Source organism: Crocuta crocuta, unplaced genomic scaffold (assembly GCF_008692635.1).
Source record: "Crocuta crocuta isolate KB4526 unplaced genomic scaffold, BGI_CrCroc_1.0 scaffold193, whole genome shotgun sequence".
NCBI lineage: Eukaryota > Metazoa > Chordata > Mammalia > Carnivora > Hyaenidae > Crocuta > Crocuta crocuta.
In genome coordinates, this window is record NW_027529624.1 from 2,845,841 (window position 1) to 2,859,102 (window position 13,262).

The 13,262-nt window shown below is 39.7% G+C and overlaps 1 protein-coding gene across 7 annotated transcripts in view; it reads right to left on the bottom strand.

The window, feature by feature from the left end:
• The window catches only part of PRDM4 (PR/SET domain 4), a 50,845-nt gene extending 37,589 nt beyond the window's left edge, over positions 1-13,256 (bottom strand). For all 7 annotated transcript variants that reach the window (XR_013334645.1, XR_013334643.1, XR_013334648.1 and 4 more), the window contains exons 1-4: positions 12,995-13,256; positions 8,477-8,610; positions 5,914-6,099; positions 3,153-3,947 (exon numbers count right to left, since the gene is read on the bottom strand). Coding sequence is in view for 2 of the 7 variants with exons in the window: in XM_077762021.1 (XP_077618147.1) it covers positions 3,153-3,947; positions 5,914-6,099; positions 8,477-8,610; positions 12,995-13,005 (1,126 nt within the window). In the remaining 5 variants the exon portion in view is untranslated. The remainder of the gene's footprint in view (positions 1-3,152; positions 3,948-5,913; positions 6,100-8,476; positions 8,611-12,994) is intronic.
• Between the last annotated feature and the right edge of the window lie 6 nt (positions 13,257-13,262).

Below are 13,262 nucleotides of genomic sequence, written 5' to 3' on the forward strand. Positions count from 1 at the left end.
AAAGAAAGAAAGGAATGAATGAATGAATGAATGAGGGACAAAAATTGACCTCTTTGGGACAATAGGTAGAATCAGATTCTTGCAGACACGTTTGCTTAAATTCTTAATTTCTTACTGTTCATACGGTCTTTCTTTTTGCATTGTCAGAAAGGGTGGTGCTTTCATATACTGTTCTCTACGCTTACTGTAACTTCATTTTTATAAGCTCATGAGTGTCATTCTCCAAAAACCTTTTGCTTTATTTCTGTTAAGGAAGAGTACACATGACCCTATTAGTCAAGGATTATGTTCACACTTTCCGAATTTGTCCACAAAATACTTGGAATACATAAACCTTAGAACCACAGCCATCAGAGTGTCTTTCTTTTCCTGAGCAATCATTACACATTTCTACTTAAATGACATAAAATACCAATGTTTTCATTTTTAGGCAAAGCAGAGATAGTATCTTACTTCAACTACTACTTGACTAAAAATTCCTTGAATATTAGAGATCCCCTACAGTTGGTGAGAACTGATTCTCCAATGCGCTTAACAAGAATCCATATTAAATCTCCAAATGAGATTCAGATTTCTTACCAGAAAAATGCTTAGAGGCTTCTCCAAAAATACACAAATGGCCAATGAGAACATACAGAGGTTCAAAATCATTGTCATTGGGGAAATGCAAATCTAATCCACAATGAGATGCCACTTCACAGCCAGTTAAGTTGGCTATAATAGACAGTGTGTCAAAGATGTGGAGAAACTAGAACATTCTCATACCCTGATGTTGGGAATTGAAAATGGTGCAACCACTTCAGGAAACAGTCTGGTGATTTCTCAGAAAGTTAAACATAGAACAATTCTACTCCTAAACATATACCTGAGAGATGTAAAAACATGTTCATAAAAACTTGCACATGAATGTCCATAGCAGCATTATTCATAATGGCCAAAAGGAGAAACTACATATTCGAGAATGAAAGGTGGATAAACAAAATGTAGTATCACCATACAATGGAGTATTACTCAACCATAAAGAGGAATGAGGTACTGGTCCATGCTACATGGACGAGCCACGACATTATGCTAAAGGTAAGACACGGAAAGCCACAGGTTGTATGCTTCCACTATATCAAGTGTCCAGAAATGGCGAACCCATAGGAAGTAGATTAGTGGCCGCCTGAGAATGGTGGCAGGGAAGGGGCGGGGAGGGGAGTTTAGAAGGGAAGGAATGACGAGCGACTGCTAGGGGGGTGTATTTATGGGGTGACAACATTGTTTTGGAACTACGTAGTCGTGATGGTTCCACAACCTTGTCAATATACTAAAAACCACTAAATTGTACAATTTAAAACGTATATATGAACTATACATTTTTTTTAAAAACACACATAGGAGCAAGAGGGTCTGTACGCCCACATCAAAAAGGATCGACAGGTATATTTAGGCCTCTTCTGATCTTCTGCTAAGTTAATAAGCCTACAATGATCACATTTCTAAATTAATATACTTTAAAATTATAAACTTCAGACTTTAAAAGTCCTCCTCACTGCTTGGCTTCTGAGGCGCCAGAAGCCGTCCCACTCTTCTGACCCTCCTGTTCAGCCTACTTTGGGAGCTCTTCTCCTGCCAGTGCATCTTAACATCCCCAACCCTCTCATATGCCACCTCGCACTAGGAGCGAATTTCACCCCACCTCTAAGGCTGTGATTAATGCCTTAATGCTGAAGATTCCTAAGTATCTGCACATAGATCTCTGTGTTCCAGATTAAAATTCTCACTAAACACCTCTACTGGGTATTTTATAAGCACTAAAATCAACAGGTCTGAAACCAGATCCATCATCAGTCCTCAAAAAAACAAACAAAAAATACAAAACAACAAAAAACAACAGTCGTCTTTGGCCATTATCTTAAGGAGTGGTACCACTACCCCCTAGTCTCCTGCCAGAAACCAGGCCTATCTTCTTACCCTTCTCTGCCCCCAACTTCTGTAAATATCCCCCACTTTTCCTCACCATCATTCCCTCTACTCTAGGTTAGAAAATCACCTTTCGCTTAAATTATGGCATCATCTACTTTACCTGCTACTTGCCTCTAACAAACTAGTGCTCACTTTGCAAGAGAGGCCCCATCCCCAACCTCACTCCTGAAGACCCTTGACTGGTCTTAGAAAACTCTGTGTGTTCTGGCTCCTACTTCTTTCCCATCATCCTCCCCCACCCCCACTTATGCGTCAGCAGTTCTGAACCACGTAACTTTCTTTTAGTTCTAGCACGTATGGGTGCCAACTCCTGTCTGAGACGCTGTTCTTCCTGATTCTCTGCTACCAACATCTTTGATGTCCGTCAGGTCTGTGGTAACACATACACAGCATCCCCTGGTATGTCTTCCCTGTTCCTTCTGTGGCCTAGATGCCCCCTCAGACTCCTCTAGACCTGGCACTTAATCCCATCTTCCCACTTATATCATGTCACAATAGCTTGTTTCCTTGCCCAGGCTTCCCATCAGACGATAAGCTCTTTAAAGGCAGCTGTGCCATTTTCTACCCCGCATCTAGCAGAGGCTGGCATACACTAAGCACTCAACATGTTTCCTGCACAAATGAAGTATGCCGTGACACCAACAAATCAACAGTTTTTATACTGCTTTTTGTTATTGCTGACCTATAAAAAGAACTTTTACATGCCCAATTACAGTACTTTTTATGCAATCTGAGGAAAAATAAAAACTGCATTTGTATCCACCTACGTCTTTCCATAGGGTTAAAAAAAATTACGTGTGACCTAATAAATGTGTCTTACGTTGAAAAAGCACACAGAATGACACACAGAATACCTCACTGAAATTTACTTCTATAATTAACTCTATTTTTGAAACGCAGGGATAGATCTTGAATATTACTGGGCTGAGCTTATCTGTAAAACACAGAAGGAAATGACTATGGCTTCTTTACTTCAGGATACTATAAGAACCAACAAAATGTCTGTATGTCATCTGACTTAAGAAAATGGTATTAACATAAAGGACAATACACACCAAAAAAATTCCAAAGTCTAGTTACTTTCTATACTCCTTTAAACAATACCTGACTTTGTGACTAAGTCTGTCAGAGATGATAGCCCTTTCTAGCAATATTTCCAAAAGAAAAAGGCTAAGCACACTCACAAATTGTAAACAAGGTTGCCATATTTTCCTTGTTTGAATTGGAGTCTTCCATTTGCAGTGAAGGCGGTACAAAAGAAAGACTGTCTGAAGATACATCTACATGACCTGTCCCCATAGCAACCTCCTGGGTGATGGAGGAGACAGCCACAGGTTCTAGGCTTAGGCCAACTTCATGGAGGGAAACAGATTCTAAGGAGGCGAGGTTGTGTGAGGTAGAGAGTGCCACGCTTACAGAGTTGGTGCTCATGGCCACGGTGTGGATGGAGTCACTGAGGGCACTGTCAGACATCCCGTTGACCCGACTTGCAATGTGGTCTGTCTCCATGACCACAGGGAGCTCCAGGCCATTCCCATGAATGGGTATCACACCACCATGTCCTACAGCGTCTGCTGCAAGGTTGCTGCTCACAGAATCTACAGACAGAGGTTCATGACTTCTGGAGCCATTTGGGATTTGGGAATGCTCGCCTGCAACTCCGTCCATTGTAAGCTCTTCTGCCATTCCATCTGTAGAGATTGGGCTGGTAACCCTAGAGACGTTCTCCATAGTGATTGTTGTGTCCAAGGCCACCTCATGGCCATCACTGGGATGAAGACTTTGGGCACCATGTGTATTCACAGAGCGAGAGTCTATTGAAACAATGCCTGGTTCTAATCCAACATTTCCATTGGACTGATAGGGATCTAGAGCTGAAGCGTTATTGGCGATAGATAATGCTGTATTACCATCAACATTTATAGAATTAGGGTGGATATACTGAGGTGGTGGTCTGTCAGCTAAATAAGATAAAATGCCTGAAAAAAGAAAAAGATGAGATTTCAGACACTTTTTGTGTACATTGTTAAATATAAGGAATTCCAAATCTTAGAATATATTTTCCTTTAAAATATAACTAAATCTCTCATCTGCTTCTTTGGTTTAGCTTACTTTTATACTTTATAAAAATAGCAACATAGGAGTGCCTGGATGGCTTAGTCGGTTAAGCGTCTGACTCCTGATTTCAGCTCAGGTTATGATCTCATAGTTCATGAGTTTGAGCCCTGTCTTAGGGCTCTACGTTGACAGAGCAGGGCCTGCTTGGGATTCTCTCTCTCTCCTTTTTTCTCTCTGCCCCTCCCCAACTCATGCTTGCTGGCTCTCAAAATAAATGAATAAAAACTTTAAAAAAAAAACTTTAAAAACAGCAACATAAATAGACCATAAAATAGTCTCCTATTTGGTTTAACTGATATATATACCTTATAAACAGCAATATACACGTACCATAATTCAGTTTTCCCTGAGAAACTCAGAAATCATAAAAAAAATTATGCTCCTTTGAAGTCACTGGAAATTGAGCATTTAAAATGATGCCTTTAATATATACACAGTTGGGGGTGGGGGGGCGCCTGGGTGGCTCAGTCGGTTAAGTGTCCAATCTCGCGGTTCATGGGTTCAAGCTCCACATCAGGATCTGTGCTGACAGCTCAGAGCCTGGAGCCTATTTCAGATTCTGTGTCTGCCTCTCCCCAGCTCACACACTTTCTCTTTCTGCTTCACTCTCAAAAATAAAGATTAAAAAAAATTTTTTAAATATATACATAGTTGGAATTCCTGAAACCTAAGATACCGAAATGTCCCCTATTATAGCTAAAAGGTAAAGTGACTTAAAAGCAGATCTTCCACATAATTTTAATTTAATAAAAGTTAATTACATACAACTAAGTTTTAAGTTATTAAACTATCATAGCACATTAGGGTCTATTCAAAATAAGTCAAATGTTTCTGCTTTATTAAAACCAAAAGAAATATTTAAACACTCATGCTCGTAAGGATGTGGTGAATGGTAGTTGCCGCATTGCCAGTGGGAGTGTAAATTACTAAAGCCTCTTTGGAAAATATATCTATCTATATATTTATATAATTAAATATATAGAAGTACATATGTACTTAATACAGCTACTCACATGCAAGAGCATACAAACCCCAAAAACACTTTTATATGCTCTTGCACAAGAAATTCCACTTATAGTCATCTTCGCTAAATGCATTCTATAAATACTATACACAAAAGCATTCTTATAATAGTATTAAGAACCTGGAAAAGCCAAACTGTCCAACAATAAAGACTGATAAATAAACCATGGAATATCCATTCAGTAGATTATAATGCAGCATTAAAAAGAATAATTATGAAAACCATGCAAAAGTTAGAAAAAATAACTATGTAACAACACAGGAAAATGGTAAGTGGAAAAAGTAAGGATACACACAATCATATAGAAAGTATCGTCTTAATTACAGAAAGCAGTAAAACTCTATACACCAAAATAAAAGACAGTAAGGAAATATACCAAGAAGATGGATGATGGGACTATGAGTGGTTCTTCTCCCCATTTGCTAAATTTTCTGAAATATACACTGAAAAAGTCAATAAACTTAAACAATATACTTTAACTTATAGTAAATAATGACACTAGCTGGACATGTGGTTGACAGGAATTACAACTGCAAAATCGTAAAAATTAAACCAAGGAAATACTGGAGGAGAAAGGAGAAAAACTGTTTGTGTCATTAAGAAATTAAGCTTAGTCAAACTGCTATATTAATAATGTGTTATCTGTACATTCCAAGAGGAAAGGTACAATAACATATAAAGAGTTCCCCCCCCCCCAGAGATTAATATCTAATACTGACAAACAGAAAATAGGTTTATTCAAATCTTTAAGAAGAAGAGGCTCTAGTCTTTCTTCAAATTTCCCAAATAACTGTATTACTTACCAGGTAGAATGGTTCTGAAGTAACTGCTCTCCAGGTGCGGGTAAGGTGGTGGAGGTAGGGTGTAGTTTCTTTCGGGTAACCCACACATCACTCCTCGATCCCCAATACCCATTGGGAGCATCAGAGACAAAGCAGAAGGCAGAGAGCTCAGGGAAGGACCCAGGTTTGGAATTGCCACTGGCAGGCCTACAAAAACAGTTTCTTCTCAATTAAAAGAAAGTAAGTACTTAAAAATTCTCTCTATAATCACTAGCTAAACTCTTATATGAAAGTTTCTGCAGATGGGGAAAAAAAAATCTCATCTAATAATAGCCCTTTATATGCCCAGAGAGGTAATGTTGTGCAGACATCCACAAACAGGTCCTAAAGTTAGTTCTCAAGTTAGTTTTAAAATGGTCAAGTTGATTCTCCAATTGTCTGTATTGCTTTAAAGTACTAAAAACATTTAATTGTAATTAAAAACCTTGTTTATTTTTTAAATGCTTGTTTATTTTTGAGACAGAGAGAGACAGAGTGTGAGTGGGGGAAGGGCAGAGAGAGAAGGAGACACAGAATCTAAAACAGGCCTCAGGCTCTGAGCTGTCAGCACAGAGCCCAATGCGGGGCTCAAACCCACGAACAGTGAGATCATGACCTGAGCCAAAGCTGGATACTTAACCAACTGAGCCACCTGGGAAAAAATACCAAAGTTCACAGGAGTAGTCTTTGAGTAGTGATATTACAGATTTTTTAAACTTCATTATTTATTTTTACCATTGTATATGGTGATAATGTTTTACTTTTTAAGAAGTTTTATGTGGGGGGGGGGGGGGGGGGGNGGCTCAGACCGTTAAGTGTCTGACTTCAGCCCAAGTCGTGATCTCACAGTTCGTGAGTTTGAGTCTGCTTCGGGTTCTGTGTCTCCCTCTCTCTACCTCTTGCCCAGTCACGCTCTCTCTTTCTCTTCCCCCTAAAATAAACAAACATTAAAAAAAAAATTTTTTTTTTAATTCTTAAGAGTTGTGCCTGGGTAGCTCAGTTGCTTAAGTGTCCAACACTTGATTTCAGCTCAGGTCATGATCTCATGGTTTGTGAGATTGAGCCCCACATCAGGCTCTGCACTGACAGCGTGGAACCTGCTTGGGAGTCTCTCCCCCTCTCTCTGTCCTCATTTGCTTATGCGTGCATGCACTCTCTCTTTCAAATAAACTTAAAAAAAAAACTTTAAATAAAATTTCTTAGATATGCTTCTACTTGGAAGTTAAATGCAAAACTATAAATATACAGTCTTTTGTACATACACTGTATTTCATGATTAAAAAAATTCAAACTTTAGATTGTATCTACCTTGGATTACATCTGCAAGGTGTGGAAGTGACTTACTGTGACTAGGTATAATAATGAATACTTACCAACTGAGCAGTGATTTATTTTTGCCCATGGCAATGTTTTTTAATGCTCTACAAGTGCGTTCACTAAAAAGAATGCCTAAGAGATAATCAAATAAGTTCACTAATCATTTTTTTCTAATTTCTTTTGTGGACACTGAAAGGAATGTGGAAACCCTAGTTTAGATGAATTTATTTAACTGCTGCAATAGTAGTAATTAAGCAGGTAATTCCCTATAGAGAACTATTTAAACAACTTGTAGATTTAAAATCTCCTCAGGGACGCCTGGGTGGCTCAGTCAGTTAAGCGTCCAACTTCAGCTCAGGTCACGGTCTCATAGTTCATGAGTTAGAGCTCCATGCTGGGCTCTATGCTGACAGCTCGGGAGCCTGGAGTCGGCTTCAGATTCTATGTCTCCCGCTCTGTCTCTGCCTCTCCCCTACTCTGTCTCTAAAATAAATTTAAAAAACATTAAAAAAAATTTTAGGAATAAAAATACCCTTAAACATTAATTCTTATTTTGATAAAGAAAGTCCAATACATTACAATGTCACAGATCTTTAATAATCACTAGCTTACTATGGTAAGAACCAAGCGCTTCTCTTTTTTCTATTTTAAGAGAAAAAGAAAATAAAGCAGATAAAAAGGTTTTAAAAGTTCAGGGACAGAGAAGACAGAGCTTTTCCTGTATGACCCCTATCTGAACGCTGAGGCTCACGGGGCCCACCCGGGCGCGGCATCTCTGCCACCTCCTCTTTTAATTCTCAGCCTCGTACATTTGCAGCTGGTACCAGTTTTGGACGTAACTGAAAATAAAGCTCAATTTCTCCTTTTTACTGGGAAAAGTTAATAAAGTAACTTTCATTCTCTTCTCTTAACCCAGGGATGGAGCACCAAGCATGTGAACCAGGTAAGCCTAGATAAAATGCCAAGCAAATTACAGCTCTAGAGAAAAGGCCACCAACCCCACAAGGGGACTAATCAGAAAAAACTGCCACTCCTGTCCACCAGAACCCCAGGACTCCACAAAAACATCTCTTCCATTAGGCTTAGGCTGCTACACGTGGAAGTGCTGTTCACACCTGCTTGGCTTCCCCTTTACACTCTTACAGGAGCTTTGACTCCCTGTGGGCCCCATTTAGAATTGATGATGTAACTAAGGCTTGAAATCCAGTCGCTCTCCCTTCCCACTCACCTGGGGCAGGGATGGCATTGTGAGTGGGTGAGGCAGCCAACCCCAGGTGACTCCCCGAGACTGGCAAGGCGTTGCTCACAGAGGACGAAGTCAGCTGCTCCATCCCCACTGGGCTCAGGTTCATTTCATTCATCCTAGGAAAGAGCACACACACAGTTAGGTGGAATCTTATCTCAATGGCTCCGTTTCAAGGTACTACAGAACCTGAAACAATCAGGGTAGGGAAATGGGAGCTGACCAACTACTAATTCATTTTTATGCTCACAGCTCTCTGACAGCAATGTCATATTCCTTCTGATCATAAAGACTTTGACCATAAAAACATCAGAGACATTAACCCAATGTCACAAAGCAAATATTATTTAACTCATGTGTGCTTTGTTCCAAACCCTATGCACCCTACCTGAAGTGCCATCCTTAGAGCACATGGCAATAAGAGTTTTTTTTTAAATACCCAAGTTTTTTCTCTCACAGTATTTTCTCCAAATGGCCTATTACTTCATACCAGACTTTTGTAGATGATTGGTTTAACCCACTCAAAAGAATTTTTACTAATTCTTTTCACAGGAGTTACAGTCATACTGGGTCTGAATTAAATTATTAATAATGAGAGGCACCTGGGTGGCTCAATCAGTTAAGTGTCTGACTTCGGCTCAGGTCATGATCTCATGGTCTGTGAGTTTAAGCCCTGAGTCAAGTTCTGTGCTGACCATCTCAGAGCCTGGAGCCTGCTTCAGATTCTGTGTCTCCTTCTCTTTCTGCCCCTCCCCCCCTCAAAAAGTAAATAAACATTAAAAAAAAAATTTTTTAATTATTAATAATGTGAAGAAGCACCATATTTCCTCCATGGATTAAATTTTTTAAAAACTGTATAAAAATCTTTTAAAAATCTATTCTATTTACTTTTTCTTTTTTTCTTTAATTTTTTAACTGTTTGTTTATCTTTGAAAGAGAGAGTGTGTGAGCGGGGGAGGGACAGAGAGAGGGAAACACAGAATCTGAAACAGGCTCCAGGCTGAGCTGTCAGCACAGAACTCGATACAGGGCTTGAATCCACAAACTGTGAGATCGTGACCTGAGCTGAGGCCAGATGCTGAACAGACTGAACCACCCAGATACCCTAAATCTATTTTATTTAAATTCAAGTTAACATACAGTGTGGTATAATATTGGTTTCCAGTGTAGAACCCAGTGATTCATCACTCACATATAACACCCAGTGCTCATCCCAACCAGTGCCCTCCTTGATGCCCATCATCCATTTAGCCCATCCTGCCACCCAACATGCCACCATCAACCCTGTCTGTTCTCTGAGACGCTCTTATGGTTTGCCTCCCTCTGTTTTTATCTTATTTTTCCTTCCCTTCCCCTATGTTCATCTGCTGTGTTACTTAGATTCCACATGAGTGAAATCATAGGATAGCTGTCTTTCTCACTTATTTCACCTAGCATAATACTCTAGTTACACCCACATTGTTGCAAACGGCAAGATTTCACTCTTTTTGACTGCCAAGTAGTATGTCACTGTATACAGACACCACATCTTCTTTACCCACTCATCAGCTGATGGACATTTCGGCTCTTTCCATAATTTGGTTATGGTTGTTGATAGTGATGCTATAAAACTCTCTAAAAATCTTAATATCCTCCATATAGAGAGGTTTATTATGTAACCTTTGCTAGATACTTTATACAAAGTTACTTCATATTCTCTCACTAATTCTTCAAAATAAGGTAACTGGGGAAATCAGGCCCAAAAAGGACATGTCACGTGCCCCAAATCACACAGCAATTAAGATGACCACAGATCATGCGGTAAAATACTGCCAGAAAGTTTCTCAATACATCACACTAGCTTTTTGTTTGTTTGTTTGAATCTACAGACCATTTTTGTCAGGCCAAAAAAATCTGAGAATCACTTTTTTAGGCAATCCATCTTATATTATCATTAACAATGTTATCAAAATAACAGTGATTTGAACAAGACGCTATCGGAGGTTACTATCAGTAACTTATTTCCTATGTTAGACTGCCATATTATAAACATTAGAATTTCAACAGGCTAGCCAACAGGTTATCCAAAGGAGGTCACTAACGACCGCCAATCCAGAGACTGAGAATATGTATAGGGAAGAGCAATGCAAGTTCTTCTGGGTGTGTCTATGTACATGGGAAGGATGAAGAAAGAAATGGGGAATCAAATGTATCTACATATTCCTTAGTAGTGAAAGCAAACCTAAACAGGCTTTTATTGTAAAAAAAATATCAGTATCAGCTGTCAATAAACTTGAAAATAATAAGGGCTCACACTTATTACCCCCTTATTATATATGCATTTAGGCACTGACGGAAGTGATTTAAACGTAATGATTCTACCTAATCCTCATAACTGCTGTGAGATAGGTATTATTTTTTTATCCCATTTTATAGGTGACAAAACTGAGACTCAGAGAGGCTAAGAAACTTAATCAAAGATTACATAACAAGTGGCAGAGTTGGGATTTAAAAACAGGTCTGCCTAATTTAAGAAACCTAAGCTGACTCATTATGTTGTATACCTGAAAGTAGCATAACATTGTATGTCAACTATACTTCGACAAAATATTTTTAAAAAAGAAAGCAAGTTCTTCGCTACAATTAGAAAGAAAATTACCCTAAAGGAACCATTTTGCCTTTTACATAGTTCCAATAATTAGGATCTGTGTATTTATATCGTGACTTATGTTTAAAGTCCCACCTAAACCTGGTCCTGCATTATTCTACATCCACAGGCTTTAATCTTACCCCGGACCAGGTATCTCATAAAACTAAGCTCTCAGACATTAATAAAATGAGCAAGGCCAACAGAGTACAGGACCTTATATAGAATAGGCACTCTGAAATATTTGATCTGGATGAGGCAATACATTTTCATCTTTACTAAAAAGGCAACTAGAAGCATATGACAAATGAGGTGCATCAAGGACAGCACATTAATAACAGTACAAGTATTTAATTATGCTATAAAAGAATGGAAAAAAATCCTTATAGCCTAAAGAAACAACAGCTACCTATAGTTTTGGAAGTTTCTAGGCGTGGATTTGTTTAAAAGACTTTTCCTGTAACTTTTTTTTATTTTTTTTTTTTTTTAATTTCTAGGAGAGAGAGAGAGAGAGACAGCGTGAGCAGGGGAGGGTCAGAGAGAGAGAGTCACAGACTGAAATAGGCTCCAGGCTCTGAACTGGCAGTCAGCACAGACGCGGGGCCCGAACCCACAAACCGCGAGATCATGACCTAAGCGAAAGTTGGACGCTTAACCGACTAAGCCACCTAGGCGCCCCTTTTTTCCTGTAACTTCTTACAGCTACAAATGTAATTAAAACCCTACAACCACTGGGGCAGTAATGACCAATAACAGATGGCTACCATATTTTTTTAAAGTACACCTAAAAGTCTATAGCTTCAAGTCTCATTCTAAAAATTCCTGAATTTAATCTGTATACCTAATCTCCAGATAAAAATCAAAATGGTGTTTCTGGGTTGACTCCTAGGCCTTCTTCTCAAACCAGTTCAAACCAGAGTTTAGCATGAGGCTCAGCAGATTCCTGCTTTGTCGTGAGTCACTGAAATGTGATGACCTCAGCAGCCATAAACCAAAGGTAACTAAGATCTCACAGAAAGCAAGCAGATGAAGGTATTTTACAGTAAGATCCTAAAACTCTCTTTCTAAAGTGCAATTCTATTGTACCTATCTTTCTCATACGGGGTTCTGGGAAGCAAGCTTGGAAGTAGAGCTAAAAATCAAGATACCAATCTCTCTCTTCTTCCCTACTCATTCCTGGAAAAAAAATTATTTCCTTCACACTTCTACAGCTTATGTGTGTTTCTAACTGACCTACAGAATAAACCATTTGCCAGTTGCTAATCTTGCAACTTTTTCTTAGAATGACATAATCAGAAGCTAACTGAAATGCAGCCACTGCAAAATGCAATGGACAGTTTCAGCAACTTCAATGAATTCATCCTCTTCATCCTAAACATACAGCCTATGGAAGGGTCCCAAAACAACAGCCAAATGTAACTCTATCCGGCACATACCTGTACTGCCATGATATAAAGTACTCAAAACATTAACATGAAACCTGCAAACTAAGAATTCCTCCACATTACTATGGGAGCCATAGGGTAACCGGCAAAATTCAAGGTGAAGCGTGGTGTTAAGCTAAAAATACACTGCGGAATCCAGATCAAGATACTCAAATAACTCAAAAGGCACAGGGAAAAGATGTGAATGAGCCAACAATCAAAGTGTGGCTATCTGAAACGATTCACATTTGGAGTAAATTTGGTTGCACGAGACTGTATTCAACCCACCTCTGGTTCCTGGATTTCTGGTCCCCTTTGGGACATAAATCCATTTGCAAATCGCACCTGTAACCTTCCCCGTGGCACCAAAACCAAAGAACGGCACTCTGAAGTCTGATTTGCCAAAACGTTTCCCAAAGAGATCACTGGCACGGAGCACAACACGCTACTCACCTGTGATGCATCTGCTTGGGGCCAAGTGTCAGAGAAAAGAACACACGGGCAGCGGGGAACCGGCATCAGGGTTTGCGTTCCAGGATCACGTGCTACTGCATCTTGCTTACAACCGCTGCACAACCGCGGCCCCTCGGCCCCGCGGCCGCCCGGGGCCGCCCAACTTCTCCCGAGGGCCGGCGGCCACGCACCCCGCCGCGAGATGGGGCATGCCGGGGGACACCTGGGGCTTTTCCTCCAGAAGCTTCTGGGGGGGGGCTGCCCAACC